At 40.4% G+C, this 24,336-nt stretch overlaps 1 protein-coding gene across 4 annotated transcripts in view; it reads left to right on the forward strand.

Moving 5' to 3' along the window:
* TRIP12 (thyroid hormone receptor interactor 12) overlaps window positions 1-24,110 on the forward strand; it is a 106,658-nt gene extending 82,548 nt beyond the window's left edge. For all 4 annotated transcript variants that reach the window (XM_054983208.1, XM_054983209.1, XM_054983210.1 and 1 more), the window contains 13 exons: window positions 533-660; window positions 981-1,132; window positions 2,657-2,799; window positions 3,264-3,420; window positions 4,289-4,387; window positions 7,364-7,478; window positions 8,095-8,249; window positions 14,702-14,866; window positions 15,632-15,796; window positions 19,642-19,755; window positions 20,197-20,291; window positions 20,671-20,774; window positions 22,000-24,110. In XM_054983208.1, coding sequence (XP_054839183.1) covers window positions 533-660; window positions 981-1,132; window positions 2,657-2,799; window positions 3,264-3,420; window positions 4,289-4,387; window positions 7,364-7,478; window positions 8,095-8,249; window positions 14,702-14,866; window positions 15,632-15,796; window positions 19,642-19,755; window positions 20,197-20,291; window positions 20,671-20,774; window positions 22,000-22,196 — 1,789 coding nt within the window. In that variant the 3' untranslated portion in view covers window positions 22,197-24,110. The remainder of the gene's footprint in view (window positions 1-532; window positions 661-980; window positions 1,133-2,656; window positions 2,800-3,263; window positions 3,421-4,288; window positions 4,388-7,363; window positions 7,479-8,094; window positions 8,250-14,701; window positions 14,867-15,631; window positions 15,797-19,641; window positions 19,756-20,196; window positions 20,292-20,670; window positions 20,775-21,999) is intronic.
* Window positions 24,111-24,336: the final 226 nt, after the last annotated feature.

Genomic DNA, 24,336 nt, shown 5'->3' on the forward strand with positions numbered 1-24,336 from the left:
CTAGTCTCTCTTGTTGTATGTTTTAAACTAAGCTGCTTTGCCCTTGGGATTGTATCTAGGGGACCAGGAGTCAGAATAGAAAGTGGTATTTTGTTTCTTGTGGTCAGGGGCTTCTGTATTCAAGGAAACATAGGATCTCTCAGTATTGGGTTGTACTTGAAAGCCTGGGATCTACCCCTGATACCTCCTTGAATGTACAACAAAATGAAAAGCTGATTTTGCCTGAGTGGGGATGTATAAATAATGCAGATGCATTGGAATACCTTTTGGTTGAGGAAGTAGGAGATGTTTAACCTTTTTTTCATGCTGTTTTCCAATCAAAATCTCACACATCGCTAAGCTTTCTGTTTTTCCCCAGTTGTGGCAAAAACATGCATTTAAGGTCTCTGATTTAGTGTGTTTAATTCTGGCTAAGCGTGGCATGCTATGTTCAGATGTTCAAATTGACGTGAGTAGGAGCTACTGCTTCTGCATTGAGTTCTGTCGCTGGATTGTTTGCAGGGCATTTCTGAAATATTTCATGTGTTTTCAGGTACAAGCCAGTACGTGAAGATGAAGATAGTAATAAAGACTGTGTTGGTGGCAAAAGGGGAAGAGCACAAACAGCTCCTACGAAAACATCTCCTAGAAATGCAAAAAAACATGATGAACTATGGCATGGTAAGTATGTGTTGGTCAACTGAATACATAGCAAAGAAGTTTACGTAACCTTTTAAATGAATTACTTGAATTGCCATGTAATTATATCCTGTCTCAGAACTCGCAGCAAAAATCAATAATAATAATAATATAACAACATTCGATTTATATCCTTTCAGGATGACTTAACACCCACTCAGAGTGGTGTACAAAGTATGCTATTATCCCCACTACAAAACACCCTGTGAGGTGGGTGGAGATTGTAATTGTGCCTTACATATAACTGATAAAAATGTTTCAAACCATTTCTCCACTTGTTAATAGAATTTGTCTTGTTCTAGATGGAGTGTGTCCTTCTATCTCAAATCCTTTGGAAGTTTACCTTATATCTTTACCTCCTGAAAATATAACGTTTGAAGATCCTTCGCTAGATGTTATTCTTCTTTTGAGAGTTTTACATGCTATCAGTCGCTATTGGTATTACCTGTATGATGTGAGTATACATGTTGCTGTTGCATTAGAAACATTTTTTGTGATTTCATTTATATGTTACTAAAGAACTTCTGATATGGAATGAATTGCCAATATCATACTCTGACCATGTTCTGTTTGCCACAAAAGACCTGTTCATGTTCAGTGGTGGAACTTCTACATGATGATAAACAATGCTGTCAGTAGTACTGTTGGTATAAACTCATCTTTGTCATAAATTCAGGAAAAGTGTACTCATAAAAAGAAACCAATTGTAGCCCTAAATGTTGCATTGGTCAATTATGCAGAAATCAACTATCTGAAATAGTGATAAAATGTATAAGCATAAACCTAAAAGACTACATTGTATCAAAGCATTACAACTTAGTTTTAAAAGTGTAACAGCCCTGGTGGCAGTGATCAAGGATTCATTATCCTTTTTCCAACAGAGATCAGCCAGATGTTTCTGGGAAGTCCACAGGAGAGCATGAAAGCAACAACACGCTTATGTCTGTTCCTCAGCAACGAATATTCTGTACACTTAGCATAGCTAATAGATGTTGATAAATCCTATCATGGAAGATAGGTTTTCTGAAAAGATTAATGTTAAGTACTGTATTGAAGTGCTACAATAATTACACTGAAGCTTTCCCCCCACAAGATGGAAGAGAATCTGTCTATTCTTAACTTTAAAAAAAAATTAAGTTGTGCTTTCTGTATAGGGTTTGTAAGCTGTTAACTATTTATAAAATTCAAGTTACCATATTTCTCAAGATGGCCAATTTCAGTGTAATATCTAGCATCCAGGTACAAAGTACTTGAAAATCTGATCTCATGAAGTCTTGATTTAAGTGGTAGAACCTGGCTCTACTCACCTTCGTATGTGTGGACATGAACGCTACATAGGAAGATTTCATACACTCTGTCCGATTAACACTCTGGCCCAGCAATACAGGGGTGACAAGCAGGACTGTTCCCAACCGGGTTACCTGATCTCTTGTACCTGGTAATGTCAGGGATTGATCCTACGCATTTATGGATATGCAGCATATGTTCTGTTACTGAGCTGCACATAATTTTCATGATGTGCTACCTGTCTACTAAGATGCAGTGCAGATAGAATGCTAGATGTCTGGCAGCAACTCTTGGAATGCATATACTTCTCCCTGTAGAGATTCTTTCCTCCTTCCTTCCCAGTGTTAACCATAATTCTTTCACATGTATTTCTGATGTAAAATATGTCTGTCATAACTCTGGTTTGCAAACCTGTTTCAATTTCTGGTTCATGAGGGAGTCATAGTCCTTTAAAATGTGATGATTTCATGTTACACGTGTATCATGGTTGATCCTCAGGAGTAAGGGAAAATTGCTATTAAAGGAACAAATCTTCCCAAGGATGACACCAATTTTGAAGAAGTCTGTATTTCTTCATTTCTGCATCAGGAATGCTTGAGACATCTTTTTGTTCTAAATAAAGTGATAAAGAGTTGTTGGTAATGGTGTAGTGTTTCTAAATGAAAACAACCTGTTTTTTATGTTCCTGTAGAATGCAAGCTGTAAAGAGATTATTCCAACTTCAGAATTTATCAACAGTAAACTCACAGCAAAAGCTAACAGGCAACTTCAAGATCCTTTGGTAATAATGACAGGAAACATACCAACATGGCTAACGGAACTTGGAAAATCATGGTATGTAATTTACTCTCAAGATTTGACTACAGTCTACTGTAGCTATTTCTTGCACCAGGCTTTAATTCTATGAAAAAACAAAGAAAAGAACAGAATTCCAGAGTTTCCAAAGTGTGTAGCTGCATGAAGTAAAACTTAGGTTAAGTATCTTTAAGAATAAGTGTGTCAAAGCTAGACATGAATGTGTTTTGGATTGCTTACATGCCTTTAGTAGGAGTAAGGAAGGCTGTCACAAGCTTGATATCTCTGCTGTGGAACAATTTGTTACGTTTAAGATGATTTTACAGTGGGTTGGCTTCTTGAATCTTGTAAGGATATATTCTCCTCAGGGTCAGTTTCAAGAATTATAAACAATATATTGAGAGCTAATGCTTTTAGTTCTATATTTTTAAGCCACTGTAGTCACTTTAGCTTTGCAAAATGTCTAAAAAACATATTAAAGTATATGCCAATCTCTTTTACAGTCCTTTTTTCTTTCCGTTCGATACACGGCAAATGTTGTTTTATGTAACTGCTTTTGACCGAGATAGAGCCATGCAAAGACTGCTAGATACCAATCCAGAAATCAACCAGTCTGATTCTCAGGATAGCAGAGTGGCACCACGATTGGACAGGAAAAAGGTATGTATGTTGAGCAAATGTCATTATCTGACTTCAGTCTCTCTAACAACTGAAACTTAAGTACACTGGTTAGCTTTAGAAACAAGCTACTTTGCAACTTTAGCAATGATAGTAATGCTTAGCATGTGTATATAGCACTATCAGCATTCATAGCTCTTCACAACTCTGTAAGATAGGCCAGTATTAACCCCTGCTCTCCAGCTGCTATATATAAATGAAAGCAACTTCTCCGCTATAAGTGGGAGAAGTCTTACTTCATGGGAGAAGTAAGGCATGAACCAGGGACCTCCTAGATCATAACTCATTCTCTTAGCTACTATACTTCACCATCTTCCATTCTTAATTGGAATTACTGAGTTGCTGATGTATTAAGAATCCAGTTCTTCTGTGAGTGTGAGAGAGAGCACGCTCCTATGCTGTTGGAAGTCCCTTTGATACACACTTTGAGCAAAACTTGGGTAGAATCAATGGACTACAGCAGGAGGGAGGATGTGTGGGAGTCCTGTTCGATCAGCTTCACTCTGCTGGCTGTTTTGGATCCAGGGCACTGCTGTTGTTGTAACATAGAAATGATACTCACTATTAATTTTTGTAATTTTCTGACATAACTTTAGCTTTGTAACGCCATTAGAGTACTAAAGCTGTGTAGTCTGCATTTGATGGAATAAAAGTGGCCTGCCTTGCTTGAGATGAATACTTTAATTACAAATTTAACTACTACATTATGTCAAATGCCCTCTTAATGAAATTCTGATATATTGGAAAGTGATAATATTAGCTCATGTTGTCATTTGTTCTTTCGTTTACAAAACTACAATTGAATTGTGAAGTCTGGAAAAATAATTTATTACTCTTCTTCAACACGTAGCGTACTGTGAACAGAGAGGAACTGCTGAAACAAGCAGAATCGGTGATGCAGGATCTGGGCAGTTCAAGAGCCATGCTGGAAATTCAGTATGAGAATGAAGTAAGTAAGCATAATGGCTAGCTGTCATGTTCACTGACTACATTTAGACACCATGAGCTGGCTTTTTTAAAGAGTCTGAAATTCTTCAGTTAATGTTTTCCTTCCTTCCCTTATGTTTTCTAAGATTGAAGAGTACCTCATTTTTTTATTTTCTAAAATACCAAATAAATAGAGAAAATGCACTGAATAAAAAAATACATTTTAAAATTACATTGTTACATTTAAATGTACTATAAAAGCAGAGGACTTACCTTATCTAAATAGTACTATTATTAATTAATGCTATCCAGTTCATTAATTCTTACAAATCTCAGATTCCATTCATATGGCCAAAATGGCTTCAAGTCTTAAGCATAGTTAACTTCATTCAATGTAAGATTTCTTTACATTATAAATCTTATTTAGTCTAATTTATAAATCCAACTTAGATCTCTCCCCACCCCCCACAGGCCAGCTGAAGTGTGGAAAGGGCCCTTTCCCTGCTGTACAAGCGGTAGGGAAAGGGCCCTTTAAACTCCAGCTGGCCCGCTGGGGGACCTCCCCTGCAGGCCAGCTGAAGCACAGAAAGGGCCCTTTAAACTCCAGCTGTCCCACCGGTCACCCCGAAGCTTCCTGAAGCGGCTGAAATTGCTTTGGGAAACTTTGATTCGGCATTTCCGAATCAGGCCAGCATGCTGGGCCTGATTCGGAAATCCCAAATCTTTACAAATCAGATCCAATTCAGGCATTTATACCAAATCGGAAACTTGAATCGCACACCTCTCATGCCGTATTGCTACGGTAGCACTACAGTTACAGAACTCTATAACCAAAAGCTGAGGACTGGATTTTTCTTTCTGCCTGTTAACACATAATCCTTCCAATGTGGTTCTTAAACTATTGTCTGTGCTTGCCTTCCAATTTAAATGATGCTTAGTTTGTAGGGCTCTTACAAGGTAACAATAAACATTGTTTTCTTTCTATCGTGCAGTTCTTTGTGATATTCAGAGTTGAAGAGTGTTTGTAATTTGTATTTAATTGTAATGGGAAGCTTGTTCCTGGATTTATATTTTCATAAGAACATTGTTCCATCCCCACGATCATTTTGGTTGCCTCTTCTATACATTTTCTGGTTCTGCAATACTCTTTTTGAGATATGATGTTGAGAAGTGCACATAATATTCCAATTGAGGTGGCACCATAGGTCTTTATAGGGGAATTTTATTATTAGCGGTTTTATCTTCAATACCTTTCCCAATAATCCCTAGCATAGAGTTTGCCTTACTCACTGCTGTGGCACACTGGGATTATGTTTTCATTTTGCCCATCCATTATGATTCCAAGGTCTCTTTTCCTCTCAATCTCAGTTAGTTCTGACCCCTTTAGCATATACTTGAGACTGGGATTTTTTGAACATTTGCCACATCGTTGCCCACTCTCCCAGTTTGTAGAGATCCTTCCAGATTGGTTTTTACCATCCTTAATAATGTTGTGTCATCTGCAGAATTGGCCACTGTAATATTCATCTCCAGTTCCAGATCATTTATGACTAAGTAAATAGCAATACTGATCCTTGTGGGACACCAACTGCTTACTTCCTCCATTGCAAGAACTGTCCATTCCTACTGTGTTTCCTCTTTAACCAATTCTTAATCCATAAGAGGACCTGACCTCTTATCTCAGATTGCTAAATTTGTTCCAGAGTCTTTGGTGAGAAACCTTGTCAGAAGCCTTTTGAAAGTCCAAGTATATAATATCTAGTGGGCCACTATTATCTAGATGTTTTTTCACTTTCTCAAAGAACTAGGGTGTGCACTCCCCAAAATTCTGGGTTTCAGGGATACCAAAAAGAAACGGTCATAGATCCAGAGGAGCTGTAGCATAAACTTCTTGAAAGCTTATGCTACATTAAAGTTGGTTAGTCTTAAAGGTACTACTGGACTCTTTACTATTTTGCAAAAATAAATGGTATTCCTGAAATCCGGGTAAGATTCTCTAATCTGATTCAATCAATCAGTCTGATTCAAGAATTCCAAATTTATCCAACCGTTATTCCTTATGGGGAATAATGGGGAAACACCACCAAATTTTCAGGTAACCTACTTCTTCCTGTCTGCTAAGTCCCCTCCTCCAGGTTTCAAGAAGATTGGACCCCAGGTCCAATTCTGTGGAACCATGAAGAAGTTGCCCCCAGCCACTCTCCGTTGTTTGTTATGGGGGAAACAATCCAAGGTTTTCTAAGCAAATGGAAACCTTAAACAAAGGCAACCCTTAAACAAAGGCAACCTCTGGCCAAAAATTAGTTACAAATGCAAGTCCCACTCCCAAGCAAGCTGAACCATCAAAGCCCAACAGAACCAAAGTGAAGCAGGGAAACCAATGTCCAACCAGAGAATCTCAGCATAAAAGTAGAGAACCTGGACCTGAGCTGAAGCTATGGAGTTTAAAAAGTAGCCAGCGGCTGCTTGAAAGGCTCTTTTGATGCTCGAGTTGAGGTGGAGGGGCAGGGTGAGAATCTGCCTGCTACCTCCTGTCCCCTGCCATCCTCAAACTGCTCTCATGCTGCAGCATGAAGCTTGTCTCCACTTTGCACCACTGCCCTCATGCTGTCTGCTGTGCCTGCCTGCAACTGAATAATCTGACCCACCAGAATTTGGTTCCCTGGAACCAAGCTGGGATTCTCTTATGTGATCAGGTACAGCAGGATTTATGCCAGGTTGGTATAAATCCTGCTATAAAGCCGGATCACATATCCTGTATCATACACCTCTACAAAGAAGTCCTAAAGATTGGTGAGGCAGAACTCCTTTGCAGAGGCAGATTTTTTCTTCAACAGGTTTCGTTTATGTGCTAAATAATTCTACCTTTGATTACAGTTTCTACTAGTACTTTCTTACTAGCGTTCTCTATAATCATAACTTTTTGTCACAGAAAACAGCTTTTAAAGTACATTTTCTAATATCCTCTTTAAATTAAAAAATACCTTTCTCTCAAAAGGTTGGCACAGGTTTAGGACCTACACTGGAGTTTTATGCACTTGTATCTCAGGAACTACAGAGAGCAGATCTGGGCTTGTGGAGAGGTGAAGAAGTTACTCTTGCCAACCCTAAAGGTAACTAAAACCATCTTATGGATGTTTTCAGAGGATGTAATTTTCAAAGCTAATATTGCTTTAAAATGACTATAGAAAAGTAAAGATTTTTGAGGAATTAAGACTAAAGGTGGCAGTTGTTTTTGTGCGTGGCCCTGAAGTTCAGGGAAGATCCATAAAACACAATTGTAGCATGAACAGAAAGAAAGATAAGTGAAGCATACATGGTGTAATGCTTCTGAAAAGGCAAAGTTACCTGATAGCAATTTCAATTCTTGATCATCTACCTCAATAGTGCCTGCTGTGACTGGTAGTACTTTTTGCAAGATCTCTAGGAGAGAAAGGTCTTTCCTAAAACCTACCACTAGAGATCTAACTGAAGATGCTACAGATTTAATCCCAACCTCCCGCATGTATTTCCTGTGCTCTACCCCAGTGCTCATTTTGAAGGAGGATGAATTGTGTTGTCTCTAATTAAATAAAAAGTACCTGTATTTCTAAAAGTACCTATACAATGTGTGTTCATAAAAGGCCGCTGGTTTTGAACTAAAATGTTGACTTTCTTGTCTGTTATCTTGTGCACAGTTAATAGTTATGTTTATTGTTGGCATAGCAGTTTGTGTTTGTTTCAAAACAGGAAGCCAAGAAGGGACCAAATATATTCATAATCTTCAAGGTCTGTTTGCACTTCCCTTTGGTAGAACAGCTAAACCTGCTCATATTGCTAAGGTTAAAATGAAGTTCCGTTTTCTGGGAAAACTGATGGCAAAAGCCATCATGGATTTCAGACTGGTAAGAATGGAGTTTAATAACTCAAATTAGTTTCTAGGAAAGCTGATTAGAGTTCTGATTTTGAAAAATTCCAGGATTTCAGCAACTTCTGAATTTAGATAGCCATTACATCTTAAAATGATATTGGAAGATTAGCTGCATGCAACAATAATTCAAATGCAGCAACATAACATTTTCAGTCTTGAGCAGAGAGGTAACTTCCCCAATATTTGTAGCCATGTTATCACTCAGCAAGTGTTACTAATGAGTTGAATCCTGCATACCTTGAGCCATAGGGAAGTAGATATTCGTTGTCAGTCTTGTGCAGCCTCGTATGGGACTGTGCATGTGCAGGCCTGCCGATCAGAGGTTTTGTAGCTTTAAAAAGTCCCTAGAGGGCACACAATACCTACCAGTGCGCAGCCACGGCTGTTTTCCCATTGAAACAGCCCAGTGAGGCGCAGTGCCCTCTACCCCCAGTTTCTCTTTCACTGCCGGCAGGAGAGGCTAATTGTAACGTTTGTGGAGACTTCCAAGTCAGCGTTTTTTCCTCTTGTTGTTTGCCATCTGTAAGAGGAAAGAGGCTTGTGAGTTATGACTGAAAGGGCATTATTTAAACATTGCTCAAAACGCAACATAAAGATGTCTAAGACCAATGGCCACTTGCTCTGCCTGTTCTGCTTTGGCGAAGAGCAAAATAGTCTTGCAATATCTGCCAGGGCTTTACTACAAAAGTGCGTGTAGAGCAGGATAGTCAGTTGAAGGCAACCCTTCAGGAGAGGGTGCTAGCAGCGGCGGGCCCAGGACCTAAATCAAAAACTCCCAAAGCCGCCATGGGACAGTCGCATCCGAACCCGATCCCATCAGCCCAGCCCGCGCCATCAGAACCAACAGCCTCTCGGAGCTGACCACCATCCATCGCTTGTGAGGCATCAAGTTTGTCGGACTCTGCGTGGACCCCAAAGAAACAGCAGTCAAAGCTGAGATCCCCAATGCATTCAGAGCCGGCAGTACCTCAGGCCCGACGCTCAAGTCCAGAGACTTGATCCCATCGGTGTTGACAGCCCTGGCTTCACTGCAATGTTTGGATCCGACAGCTACCGCTCTGACATCGACTGAGCCACCCAAAAAGAGGTGTGCTAAGACTAAACACTTATTGAGCAAGGAGCCTGGTGATTCCAGGATACCGAGGGGGTTACAGTCCTCTGATGTGGAGATCTTAGACCTACCGAGGACCCCATTACCTGGACCTAGATCTCCATCACCCTCATCCTTGAAAGATGAAGGGGAGATTGTGAGGGATCAACCGACCAGGAGGAGCTGTCACTCCAGCCACTGAGAGCAGTGCTGTTCACATGGGTGCTCTCCATGGTACAATCAGCAGTTTCCTATGCACTACGGAGTGGATGTGGGTGAACCTTTTCATACTGAGTCACTTTTTCTGCAAGATCCCATTCGGAATCAGGGAGAAAGCCACACTCGATTCATGGGTCAACTATGGCTTTCCAGCTGCAAGAGCCAGAATTGGAACTCTATGAAAAGGAGGACAGCCCAAGTGGACCGTCTGACCCATCTCCTGACAAGAACTTGGGTGAGACTGATGAAGTTCCACCTACTGATGACTTCCGCTCCTATTCTGAGCAGCTCATGAGGATGGCAAAGGCACTAGAAATAGATATTAAGTCAGCTGTCCCTAAACCTAAAGATAAAATCCTGCAGCACCTGTATGCAGGATTCACTTCCTAATCATCGAAGGATTTATTGAAATGATGAACTCATTGTGTGAAAAACCAACCTCCAACACACCTACTACAAAGAAGGTAGAGACACTGTACAAGACTAAGGATGAATCCTGCCCATTCCTTTCTATACACCCTCCTCCCTCTTTAGTGACTAAGGAAATATAGTCTAAACAGTGCCAAGGGATGCATGCCATGCCCTCAGATGAGCCATCCTGGGAGGGGCGATTTTGTAGATACATATAGCTCTGATAGGGCTGGTATTGGTATTGTCTTTCTCTATATTACTGCTGCTTGAACTGTAACTTGCTGGATTCCTGTGCAGTCGGCGGGAGGATTCCATATGACCTCACGGTCTGGCAGTCTTTTCACTTCTGCAATAAATAATCATCAGTCTTTTTAGAGAATAAAGTCTTGCCCTTCAAGGGCAGATCTTCTTCCTTATTCCTAGTATCCACAGGCAAAGCCATAGAAGGAAGCCACGCATGCATCCTCAAAACTTCGGCCAATGTCAATGTTCCGGTTGCTGCATCCACAATGTTCCTGCCTGCATTGATCTGGTGGCAAGCCAGACACAAGACTTCCTCTATAATGACCTTTGCCAAAGGTTTTTGATCTTCTGGTAGCCTTTTTTGGAAGGCGGTCACTTTGCCCCACAGAAAAATCTGATACACCTCCATCATTTGTTATTTATGTCATTTATAGCCCGGCTTTCTCACTGAGACTCAAGACGGATTACCTAGTGTGAGATTAGTACAATCAGCATCAAGGACATTTCCATAGGATATCAAGGACATTTCCATAAACAATGTCATAGGATTTTACAAAGACATAGCATTAGCAAGGATCCAGTACAGGGCTGAAGAACTGCCGAAACAGAACACAATCAATTCTAGGACTGACATTAGATAACATGAAACACAGGTAGTATATAGGAGTACATAGTTAAAGCAACAAATAATATGCAAGGCAAGATAGTGGTGAAGTCTACAGTCCCTAACTCATTAGCGAAGCATCTGAGCCCCCCCCCCCCCCGCCCTTTTCAATGTTTCCGTTGGAAAAATTGGGAAATTGTGGGAGTACTGAAAAAATACCCTCCTATAAAATATTTTCTCTTCTTGAGTGAGATATATCTTATCTTACAAAACATTTCACTCATTCAAAATGTACAGCATATCTGAGGACTTCCTTGATTTTTCTAATGTACTGTAGACATACAACAGTTTTGAGATTTTTGTTGTTTTTTAAACAACAAAAGTGCCATTTGAGGTATGGACTGATCACAGAAATCTGGAGGCTTTGTGAGAGCCTCGCAAACTGGGAGCCAAGCAACTGCGGTGAGCGGAGTTTTTCTCACAATTCAATTTTGTGATTAAACATTTCCCTGGGAAATCAAATTTCCTGGCAGATGTGCTGTCCTGCCTTCCCCAGCACAACAGCCAGAGGGAAGAAGTGGTAGATATGATGTTTTTCCCCGCCCTATTGGGAGGGGCCATGATTACCAGAAACCAAGCAGCCAAGGCGGACCACCTTCCCCCTTCTTCCTCCCCCGAGTGGGAAGAGAAAAGGCGGAACTGGAAAAGGAGGGGGAGGAAAATCCGCCGGAGGACTTAGAGAAGGGGGGAAATGATTGTTGGTATAAGACCACAGAGTCTCTAGAGAGAGATATTAAAACACTGTCATGATGCCAAGTTGGCCGGGCATCTGGGTTATTTAAAAACACTGCACTTAATACAAAGACAGTTTTGGTGGCCAGGAATACGGAAGCATGTGTCACAATATGTATCCACGTGCCAGACCTGTTTAATGGGCAAAAAGAGGGGGGGGATTCCAGGACTACTACAGCCTCTGGAAACCCCACCCCACCCCTGGTCTGTAGTATCCATGGACTTCATCACTGATTTCCTGCCGAGTAAGAGGAAAACAGTGATTTGGGAGGTGGATTTGTTTTCCAAGCAAGCCCATTTCATTCCGTGCTCTTAAGTTGCCAGCAGCCAAAAAGTTGGCCACATTGTTCATGCAGCATGTAGTAAGACTCCATTCATTTCCAAACAAGATAATATCGGATCAGGGCCCACAATTCATTGCCAAGTTTTGGTGGGAGCTGATGGAAGTAAGGGTTGAGTTCAGCATATCATCCCGAGACTGACGGGCAATCCGAAAGGGTTAATCAAGTCCTGGAGCAATTTTTAAGGTGTTACATTAATTATCAACAAGATAATTGGACTGGTTTCCTGGCGTTTGCAGAATATTGTTATAACAATAGCATTCATAGCTCTACGAGAGTATCCCCATTCAAGATCACACAGGGCTTTGAAGGCAAACCCTTGCCATTTGTGAAATACCCCCGCTTGGGAGTAGGGGAGGATCTCAGTACTTGGTGAAACTCTATTGTAGAACAGTGGGATCTAATAATGAAAACCCTGGAAAGAGCCAAACAGGATTACAAAAAGCATGCAGACCGTACATGCTCCCCCTCTCTGGGATCTGAAACCTGGAGATCAGGTTTATGTGTCCACAAAAAATCTCAAGGGCGAACAACCAAGCAAAAAAATTAGGATGGAAGTATATTGGACCTTATAAAATCCTCAGCATCATAAATGGAGTAGCTGTGAAATTAGACCCGCCCAAGAATTCAAACACCTGGCACCTGAAATCTGGAGTTCCTCTCTCCCCCCCCCCCACCCTCACGGTGGATGGACAACCTCATCATGAAGTGGAAGATGTGTTGGACTCAAAACGGAGAAGAGGAAAATTATTTTACTTAATAAAATGGAAGTACTTTGACCAGAGTCAAAATTAGTGGGTTCAAGCTAAAGATGTAAAAGCTCAAAGACTCATCAAAGCTTTTCACAAATGTTATTCGGAGAAACTGAGGGAAGGGTGATTCTGTTATAGATGTAGGGATTTTGGGGCGGGGGATTGTTAGGGAGGTAAGCCCGCCTGCCTGCCATGACTGTGAATGCATGTCTACTGGGGTGAGTGGGCTTTCTTCCTGTAATGGAGCTTCTTTCACTATGCCTATGCTTTGCTAAGAGACCTTATCAGTGCAGCTGGTAGTGTGTGGGGATCAGGCGTGGGAACTTCGGCTGGGCATCTCTTGCAGAACTTTCGCTGACTTCAACTGACTTGTTTGGACTGGGGGGAGGGGACTGGGGTATAACCTCTTGAGGAAGACTGTACTTCAGCATCCTAGGCAATCTCTACGTATCAGTACACTTCTAGGGGGTTCTATCTGAATAAAGACCCTTTTAACGCATACCACTGTGTTGGATTAAATGGAGAGTCTGAGAGAATCCCCTAGCCAGACCTGACATGTTCTCAGATTACACCTCAAAGTTATTCTTGAAGGGCTTAAGGAACATGTTTCCTCCAACAGGGAAAACAGTGCCGCAATGGTCCCTACAAACAACTTGTCCTGAGCAAAATGATGTCAAAACCCTTTGAGTCCCTAGCCAAATGCCAGTTGAGGGCACTGACTCTGAAGGTAGCACTGCTAGTAGCAGTGATCTCTGCTAGGTCAGCGAGCTGGCTGCGCTATGCATAGATCAACCATTCATGAAAGTACATTTGGAACAGGTTGTATTTAGACCAAATCTGGACTTTCTTCCCAAATTACTCAAATGAGGCAGAAAGGGCCCTACACAGTCTGGACATGAGAAGGGCAATACTATTCTTCCTGGACTTTAGGATAGCTAGACACTTCTTTGTTTGTTATGCTGGACCTAAAATAGGGAATAAAGCGAGTGCACAGACTATCTCCCATTGGGTAGTACAGGCTATTAAGTTATGTTATATGAATGTCAAATTACCTTGTCTGCTTGACGTGCACATGCACTCTACTAGTTCACAAGCCACATTGACAGCACTCCTGAAAGGGGTCCCTCTACAGGATATTTGCAAAGTGGCAACCTGGTCCTCAGCGGACACCTTTATGAGACACTACAGCCTAGATGTCCTTGATAGAAAGGAGGGGGTAGTGGGCACAGCAGTACTGTAATCAATTTTTCACTGAAGAGCAAGCTCCGCCACTCAGGTAAGAAGCTTATTAAACTCCCATGTGAAACTGCACAAGAAGACTGACAATGAAAACAGGATTGCACTTACCTGTAACTGTTGTTCATTGAGGTCTTCTGCACAGACACACATGCTCTCCCTCCTTCCCTGCTGAATGCTCTTTTTGGTCACTGAGGAGTGAAGCAGCAAAAGAGGAGCTAAGGGTGGAGGGCAGCGCGCCTCCTGGATATAGGCTGTTTCGGCAGGAAAACAGCTGTGGCTGTGCACTGAGGAGCATCGTGCGCCCTCTAGGGACTTTTTAAAGCTACAAAACCTCAAATTGGCAGGCCTGCTCATGCACAGTCCCATGTGTCCCTGCACAGAAGACCTCAATGAACAACAGTTATAGGTAAGTGCAACCCTGTTTTCCCACATTTACCCCAGCAGCTTTTGGGGGCTCTACTGGTGGAGAAGGTCACAAGCTAATTTCTGTTCAATGTTCCCATCTTTTTGTAGCAGCCCCACCCCCACTCCTGCCATGTGTCTCGTGATCCATGAGAATCTTATGATCCCAGCAATATTTTAATAATTCACTGAGAGAAGGGGAAGACAAGACAGTTTAGCTTTTCCCATACTTGTTTGGAGTTAGTAATGGCTTACTTTTCTATGATAATGAATAAAACATCACCTATTGAGTTTATAATTAAAGGGGGGGAATCCACATGCTTTTATTTACAGGTGGATCTTCCCCTTGGACTTCCTTTTTACAAATGGATGCTTAGACAGGAAACATCGCTGACCTCTCATGACTTGTTCAACATTGATCCTGTAGTAGCCAGATCAGTATACCATCTTGAAGAAATTGTAAGACAGAAGAGAAGACTTGAACAGGATAAATCACAGGTAGGCATGATTATAAGACGACAAATGTTAGTTTTTAAAATCTTTTTGGTCCAGCCGCTGCCACTGAAAATAATCTGACATATAGATCCTGTCTTGGTTGTGTGCAAACTTTTATAGCAAAAGTGCATGTGTTTATGCACACATGGTTGAGTTAATTGCAACTATCTGAATTATATGTAACTAGAAACAATGCCCATTGTGTGAAACAATATAATGGGCTTTAGAAAACTGATTCATTGGGCCCCCTCTTGACGACAAGCAGGCGCTTCGCAGCGACCTCGAGGCCAGAGTTGTCGGCAATGCGCCTGCGTGAGGATAAAAAGTGAGTCGTCGCCAATACAGCTTACCTTTATATTGTAGGATGAGGAAGTAGCCTCAGTTGTATTTCCACACTTGAAGCTTAAGTAATTTTTTGCTTGTTGACATAATTGGTTTTGGAGGGAAAAAATCTACATTGGCTGCCATGCTGCCTTGAGTATTCGTTTTTTAAATATGTGATCTAATAATTATGTGCAGTGTATGTTTCTTCTGCAGTCTGTTCCACTGTTACGAGTGTACAAACCATTGTCAGGTTTTTGATAATGTGTATGACTTGGCCTAAATAAAATGTGTTAGACATTTTTATTTTGAGGTTTGTGTGCTTGGGGAAAGTAACATGACAAGCAAAATTATAACAAGTTCATACTTTTGTATTGATTTAAAATATAGGAAACTAAACTTCAAGATTTTAAGCTGTTATTAGCTATCACATGTTGTATCTTTCAGACCAAAGAAAATCTACAGTATGCATTGGAAACCCTAACCATGAATGGTTGCTCAGTAGAAGATTTAGGGCTAGATTTCACACTACCAGGGTTCCCCAACATAGAGCTGAAAAAAGGAGGGAAAGATATACCTGTCACCATTCATAACTTAGAAGAATATCTCAGAGTGAGTAAATAGAGTTTTTGAGAAGGGTTTTGTTGGGCTCTTCCCTACTTTCTTCTCTTGGTAATGAATATTAGTTGTCTTTATTCTACTTTGGGGGGATTAATTCATAATCAATTACAAAATTCTCGCTGCTTTAATAGATCAGATTTGCATCTTTGAGGGTAATTTAATGAAGTAAATCTGCTTGCAAATTGCATTTGAAATTGCTTGTCTGAATTTGAAGGGTGTTTGGTTCTGTGACTATGCAAGTATATGGCTTTGACCTGTAATATGGATATAATGTGTTTTAAGATGTATTGTCAAAGGCTTTCATGGCCGGAGAACGATGGTTGTTGTGGGTTTTCCAGGCTGTATTGCCGTGGTCTTGGCATTGTAGTTCCTGACGTTTCGCCAGCAGCTGTGGCTGGCATCTTCAGAGGTGTAGCACCTCTGAAGATGCCAACCACAGCTTCTGGCGAAACGTCAGGAACTACAATGCCAAGACCACGGCAATACAGCCCGGAAAACCCACAACAACCATTGTTTTAAGATGACTTTGTCTCTTTAAAAAAGGTATGCATTTACAAAATACCACACATTGTCCCTTACAGAAAATGGTTCATGGTCTAATCTCATCAAATAGTATACAAAACAGTCATCTGTTCCAAGAAAGAGCCATAAAATCACCCACAGATTTAACTCCTGTCTACACAAAAAGCCCATTTTAAAGGCTCAATCTTGCACTGTCTCCTAAATCCTATCCATGGAGAATGGTTGTTTGACCTTGCCTGGTAGGCTGTGGTGGAGCTGTTACAAAGTCCATACTCGGCTGCAGCTATTCTTTTTGCCTTGTATGAAGACATTTTCAGTAGAAACCACTAGGCTGAGTACAGTTGATGCATGCAAGTAGCATCATATTTTTTCCTACCTAGTGTTGTTGTAGACCTATCCTATTCAAGTATTTTAGTATATTTTGAATATAATCTGGTACACACATTAATCCATTAGCCAAGCTGCTCTGGTTAGAGCTGTGGTGGAACTCTAATTCCATTATGACATATATAATGTTATTCTCATGTACTGGGAAAAATGTAATTGGGTGCCATTAAATGGACTTCCAAAAGCGTGTATGTTTTGTGCAAGCAGCATGTATCAGTCACGATGCTAATTTTAAAAATAGGATGAACTTAGGACCCAGTTTTTCAGGTACGTTAAGGATCTGGCAGTTTCTCTCAGCTGGCAAAATACACGAGAGAAAAGTAACACTGCTATAAAGAGAAAATTGAAAACAAGATCCTGTCAAGACTGACTAATCTTGTTGGAGTGGACCACTCCCAGCTGGGGACAAATTACCAAAGCAAGCTGTGGGCAAACCTCTCTGGACATTCAGTTGCTCCATTGTGAGCTTACCTGTTTACCCAAAGCTGCTGATCTGGGAGTGTTATGTGGATTAGTCACTTTCTAGCTTGGACTCCATAGGGCTTTAGAGGAGCTTAACATGCTATGGAGGAATTGGACTTCTGGAAAGTGTCTAAGGGGCTAGGCAATGTTAAAATGCGTTGCAACTTGGGAACGTTTACCATGGTTGGAAGTTGTGTCGTTAAGAGAAACCAAAGTGCAATTAAACTCTTATTGTAGCCTATTCAGAATGCTTGCTTTTCTGTATCATGTCTGGTTTCCAAGAACAATCATATCTAGCAAATGTATTTGCAAGATCTAACCTACTCTGTAGAAAAGAGCAAGAGTCCAGTAGTATCTATAAGACTAACAAAATTTGTGGTAGGGTATGAGCCACAGCTCACTTCTTCAGTGAGCTGTGAGACAGCTCACTTCTTCAGTTACATAATCTGAGCCACAGCTCACTTCTTCAGTTACCTACTCCGAAAAGCTTTTCTAAGACTTAAACTAGGTTGAGGAATGCAAATAAGATACAGCTTTTGCTGTGTTGTTAGAATAAATAAATGACTTGGGGGCATTTTTTTTTGCATTGCTAACCTATGCTATGAACGTGTACTCCAGAGTAATATAATCATATGTATGTATGTCATTTATAGCCTGCCTTTCTCACTGAGACTCAAGGTGGATTACACAATGTGTGATAAGTACAGTCAGTATCAAGGATAATTTCATAAACATCATAGGGTAAATAAACACGAAGACATAACATTAGCAAGAATCCAATACAGAATTGAAGAAATGCTGAAACAGAACATAAGCAATTCTAGGGCTTATGTACATAGGAGCATGTATTTAAAGCAACAAAGTACATAAGGCAACATAGTGGTGAAATTTATGGGTGAAGTCTGTAGTCCCTAACAGTAGCAGAGCAACTGAGACCCCTCCCTACAATACAAAAACCATTTTGAATAATTTGGTTTGCATCGTTTGCAGAAAGCTAAGAGTGTGGGGGCTCTCCAGACCTCTTTAGGCAGGCTGTTCCACAGGGAAGGGGCCACCACAGAGAGAGCCTGTGTATGGGCTGCTGTTGATTTTGCCTATGCGCAGGGTGGCACCTGCAGGAGACCCTGTTTAGATGAGCGAAGTTGCCTAGGAGGAACATAGGGTGGGAGGCAGTTCCGTAGGTATGCCGGATCAAGCTTTGTATGTGATAACCAATACCTTGAACTGACTACGGTAACTGATAGGTAGCCAATGGAATGACCACAGAATAGGGGTGATGTTCATGCTCCTGCTCGTTCCTGATAAGTCGGGCCGCAGCGTTTTGCTCCAATTGGAGTCTTCTAGTTAACTTAGATGGGAGACCTATGTATAATGCATTATAGTAGTCAAGTTTTGATGTTACCATAGCATGGATCCAGGAGGCCAGGTCAGCCACGTTGAGGTAAGAAGCCATCTTCCAGGCTAGAGTGAGGTCGTAGAAAGCATTTTTTGCGGTTGCCTTAACTTGTTTTTCTAGTAGTAGCATTAGATCCAGTATAACCCCTAGGCTCTTAACCGAGTTTGCAAGGGTCAAATGAACTCCATCTAAAATGGGGAGTACAATGTCTTTTAAGATCTCTGCCTGCCCAACAAGCATCACTTCCATCTTGTCTGAGTTCAATTTCAGTTTGTTCATTTTCAGCCATTTAACCACAGCTGTCAGGCAATGATCCAAGATTTCTACTGCATCCGGGGGGGAGCTGGATAGTGAGATGTAGAGTTGGGTGTCATCTGCATATTGGTGACATCCAACTCCATAGCTGTGAATGAGTTCTAGAAGCTTTATGTAGAAGTTGAATAACATGGGAGATAAGATTGCGCCCTGAGGAACCACGCAGGGTAGCTGCCATTTGGGAGATAGCTGATCTCTGACGGCAATGCTTTGAGTCCATTCCATGAGAAATGATTTAAACCAGTCTAAGGCACATCCTATGATGCCCACTTCTGTCTATGAAAGAATCCCCATGGATGAACACCTCTGTCTAGTTTAAACTTGAGATACCTGGTCTATTTTCTTTATTACTGGGAATATGGCATTTTTGTAATTATCTTTGGCTTTAAACAAACATGTATGACTAAAAATAGACATGCTCCTATATTAATCCTTTTACTGTATTAATCTTTTGCAGAACTCATTAAACATGTTCTAACAAATATAGGGATTAGCCCATCTTGAACACATTGTTGGTTATTCCTGTGTAGCATTATATTTTTAGCAATTTTATAAATGAAAAGCAAACTCAAGAGTTTATTTACATAAACTTTCAGCCTCAGATCCCGTGTTATTTTCTAGTTTATTTTGTGTCTATACTTGGAAAGGGAAATATATATATAATTATATTATTACAGTTATAATTATTACCAAGAAACTTTTGTATAGTGTGATGACTTGACAGTTGTGTATATGTTTTTCCTTCCCCTTATAGCTAGTCATATTCTGGGCACTAAATGAAGGTGTTTCCAGGCAATTTGACTCCTTCAGAGATGGATTTGAATCTGTCTTTCCCCTTAGTCACCTTCAGTACTTCTATCCTGAGGAGGTTTGTAGCTTTATATACTTGACCTGCATATAGTCTGTAAGATTAATAATGTGAAGGAGAAACTGTAGTTGTGTAGGTGGCTTAGGAACTGCTAATGGAGAGTTTTCAGCAATCCAAGAAAACTTTTGGAGAGGTGCTGTTACACAATGCTTCAGTAACTAATGGTTTTGGTATACAAAGATACTGGTTTAGATTCCATAGCCTGAAAAGTAATTAAAAGAGTGAGTGGCACAGTAAATATCAGAAGTCACGAGTTCAAGTATCTAGTAGTTGGGACAAGTTTACAGAATGATCTGGATTTTGGTTAGTGGCTGGTTACACTTTGATTTTCTGTACAAAGAATTGTATTAACCACGTGATCATTCTGCAATGGCAGTAAGCAGACTTTGTTCTCTTCTCTCCCTTCCTTCCATTCCACCCTGATTGCTTACATTTTTCTAGTTGGATCAGTTGTTGTGTGGCAGCAAAACAGATGCTTGGGATGCAAAGACATTAATGGAATGTTGCAGGCCAGATCATGGTTATACACATGACAGGTAATGTGAATATGTTACTGCCTGGTGGTTTCTGGTGGGTAGCCTTGTTGGTCTGCAGTAGAACAGCAAGATTCGAGTCCAGTAGCACCTTAAAGACTAACAAGATTTTCAGGATCTAAGCTTTCAAGAGTCAAAGCTCCCAGATGAAGGAAGCTTTGACTTTTGAAAGCTTATGCCCTGAAGATCTTGTTGGTTATTAAGGTGCTACTGCATTCAAATGTTGATACTTTACTGCCTTGTGGTGACTGATACCTTCTACTAGCTATCCAACAGCTTTCTGTATCATAGCCATGTAAAAGAACATTATAGTGACTTGTCTGCACCTTAATGGATACTGTCCTAAATGCCTCTAATCATAAGTATTCCTCTTTTATTCTAGCCGTGCTGTGAAGTTCCTGTTTGAAATTCTAAGTAGTTTTGATAGTGAACAACAAAGATTATTTCTCCAGTTTGTGACTGGTAGCCCTAGACTGCCAGTAGGAGGTGGGTGTCTTTATAATATACACTAAAAATAAGTGAGCATAATGGCTGCCTTCAACACGTGTGCAGTGTTAAATACAGCTATTTTCACTGTATTGAATCCTCACACAGCTTTACTTCCAAAGTAAATGTTCTGGCTTCCTATAGATTAAAAGTGTATAAGCTATTTTAAAATGCAAATTAATACCATTGCTTTCGGGTTTAAAATAAACTCTTATAATTAGCTAATTTACAACCTGATCCTGCTTGGGCTGTAATTGGAAATAAGGTCAGCAATGTAGTAGGGCTTACTGCCAGTAATTGACTTGTATCTTCACTCCATTTCAGAGGCTTAGTTGCACTTAATTCTTCAGAAAAGGGGGTGGTGCTCTGCATATTTCCCTTGCCCTCTGCAAACTCCCGCCTTGTACTCAGTGCTGTCCCTTAGGAACAAACACAAATACGTTTTACTTTGGAGGTTTGAACTGTATAAAACCTTCACCTCTAGCTTTAAAAAGTTTTCCTTTCTCTTAGAGAATAGGCAGGAGAGGGGAAGGCAAGATGATTGCTCTCCAGACCCACCCAGACCAACACTTTAGAAATCCTAATGGCCTCCCTGGCTGGAGACAATAATATACTCAGCTCATGCCTCCAGCTAGGAGCTGGCACCTTGCAGGGATTTGGGAGGCTTAAGATGCTAGGTCTCTACTTGGAGATTTCAGGGCCTGGAGTTCTTTGCCACTGGTAGAGAAATGGAAGATGATTGTACAGCAGCACAGTAGCAGCTGCCTATTCTCCTCCTTCTTTTCCCTATTGTTAGATGTCTAGCAATTCTTCGAGACTGTGTGCTGCTTCTATAACCGCTCAGCATCATGGAGAGGAACTGTACAGGCCACATTCCTGATGCTTTTCCTAGTGTTAAGATTTCTTTGTTGCAGGTCATGTCATGTCATGCCATGCATGCATACTGTTGGAACAGAAGTGTGGTGGAACCTGTATCTGCACCGTTTCCAAATATTAAACCCTGTAATACTTGAATGCTAGAGGGGAGAGAGAACAGGTCTAAATGGGAAGCTTGGCAGAGAGGGGCAGGTTAAATTTTAGATGTGGCTGAATGAATTCACATCAGATGGAAAGACAGCATGAGGAATGCAGGATTCCCTTCCCTTCCATTACAGATACCTTAATGCCTTAGATATTTCATATTAAACCTGCTTAATACAGTTAACATTGTGTTTTTCACCCATAGGCTTTCGAAGTTTGAATCCTCCCCTTACAATTGTACGCAAGACGTTTGAGTCTACAGAAAATCCAGATGACTTCTTACCCTCAGTAATGACCTGTGTAAACTATCTCAAGTTGCCAGACTATTCAAGTATTGAGATAATGCGTGAAAAACTCTTGATAGCTGCAAGAGAAGGGCAGCAGTCATTCCATCTTTCCTGATCACAATGAAAAATGCAATGTCTGCCTGTTACAGCAAAAAGAGAATCATGATTCTTTTCTAAATGTATCATCTGAGTCGAGGAAATGTTACGCCTTGTAGAAAACGGCTTGCAGATTATAAACAAAGACACTAGATTGATATTCATTAAAGGCCCCATGGACTTAAAAGTGATCAGGCCCTAAAGTTGTTGTGACAAGGTTTCTTTAGCAAGTTCTTGTGTTTAAATTATCATTTATCGATGAGTGAAGTTTAACTTGCTTTGCTGTGTGAAATTTAAAAAGGGATGTTTTTTCAGGCTGGAACAATAAATGTTGCTGTGCAGTTTAATACTGGGCTGTGTGTATCCATCTAGCCAAGTCTGCAGTTTTTTCCTCCAAAGACAACTTTGTACATAAGTACAGAAATCGAAATACATGTATTGACACATCTAGTTAAGTAGACTAGTTCTGTGTATCATCACTCCCCCTCTCCCAATTTTCTTCCCTCATGTATTGTCTGATGTGCAATCAACAAGGCTCTCTTTGTGTACTCCACTCACAACAATTGTTACATTTTGAAACATGGGCATTTACTGTTCCGTGTTTTCTCAAATTAAGAAATAATTTAATTTTATTAAATATATTGTCAATAATTCCGCCTTTGTAAGTAGGTAGAACCTTTCTTATAGCGTAGTTTTAATGTAGTAGTAGGATATATTGGCTACATTCTTTACCAGGAGATGCACTAGAACTGTTCACATAGTGATTTAGGCAACAGCCTTTTACCATGGACTAGGAGGAACTGATTCTTTTGTGTAGTTGGAAAACTCAACAACTGATTGCTCTGGCCAATATTTATTGTGTGGCCAGAGCATTTTGAATTGATGTAAAGTTTTTTATAAAATCAAACTAGTGGTTTCCTTCCCTGTTCAATCCTTATCCTGGAGTTTGTTTTTTCTGTAATGTTTCCCCCTTTCCTCTGACCCTCTCCCTCCCAGCACCGGTGTGGATCAAACAGTTCAGCAATTCTTTCGACACAGATAAAGCACCTGTAAGCAATGCTCTGTCCAATTGTTTTATGTGCTGATTTCTCAAATCTGCAATAATTTACTTCATCAGGTTAATGTTTTTACCTGAATATAAATAAAGTTTGCTTCTCCTTTTTGTTCATAGTTCTGTACTGTATGCATAAGTTCAATTGTGTAAATTATTCCAATGCAAGTAAATCATCGTAAATCTCCTTGGCTAACTGGCCACCTTGTCATGGATGATTTACCATTAAAACAAAAGTCTGCAAGATCCAGTATTCTCTCATTTTCATACGAGTGCAAAACCAGACTATTCTAAAACATTCCCGAGATGTACATGCTATGTAGCTCATCTCTGAATGAAAATCTGACAGATTACTTTATTCAACTTTGAGAAATCAAAATGGACGCTTGAGTGCTGTTAAAATTTGGTTGGATGATCAGGGTAGAAGTTCTCTTAAACATCAACAAGTTTCCTTTTCAGATGAAGAAACTGTAACTATACAATGTACTTCAGTACATGTAATTGACATTCTTTTAAGTTAACGTTCACAGAATCTAATGGGACTGGCCATACTGTGCACCACTGAACTGTGATGAGAAGCTGAATGTGAAATCATTGTGCAAAGACTCTGAGCAGTCTGTCAGATTAGAACTGAATGGAAGTGCTTCACAGTGGACATAATATTGGTCATGCAGAACATGGCTAATATTTCATAGAAACAAAAGGCAGTGTTAAAAGTATGGACTGGTATTTAAAATTGTTCGGATAACGCTATCAAACTCTGCACAAAGACGCGTGTTTATAGTGTGTTGATAGCAACTTGTTCTTTTTTTAAGGTTCTATATTTTAAAAAGACTGACTTATGTAAAAATATTTTGTATTAAAATATCATCTGTATTGATATTTTTTTACCCATGTTGTCTCCCTATAGAATCTGGCTTTTATTGACTTGTAGTGATTTAAATTTTAAAAGTTTACTTGCCATTTGGTGCCTGAAAGGCCATGATGAGTGACTGGTTCAGGAGTTGTGGTTCACTTACAGCATGCTGTAAAATAGAACAGTTAGTGGTCTTTAAAGGGGCCACTTCACACACTGGATGGGATCCAAATTGCTCCTTAGGTTTCCACA

The sequence above is a fragment of the Eublepharis macularius genome, chromosome 6, assembly GCF_028583425.1.
Source record: "Eublepharis macularius isolate TG4126 chromosome 6, MPM_Emac_v1.0, whole genome shotgun sequence".
Classification (NCBI taxonomy): Eukaryota; Metazoa; Chordata; class Lepidosauria; order Squamata; family Eublepharidae; genus Eublepharis; species Eublepharis macularius.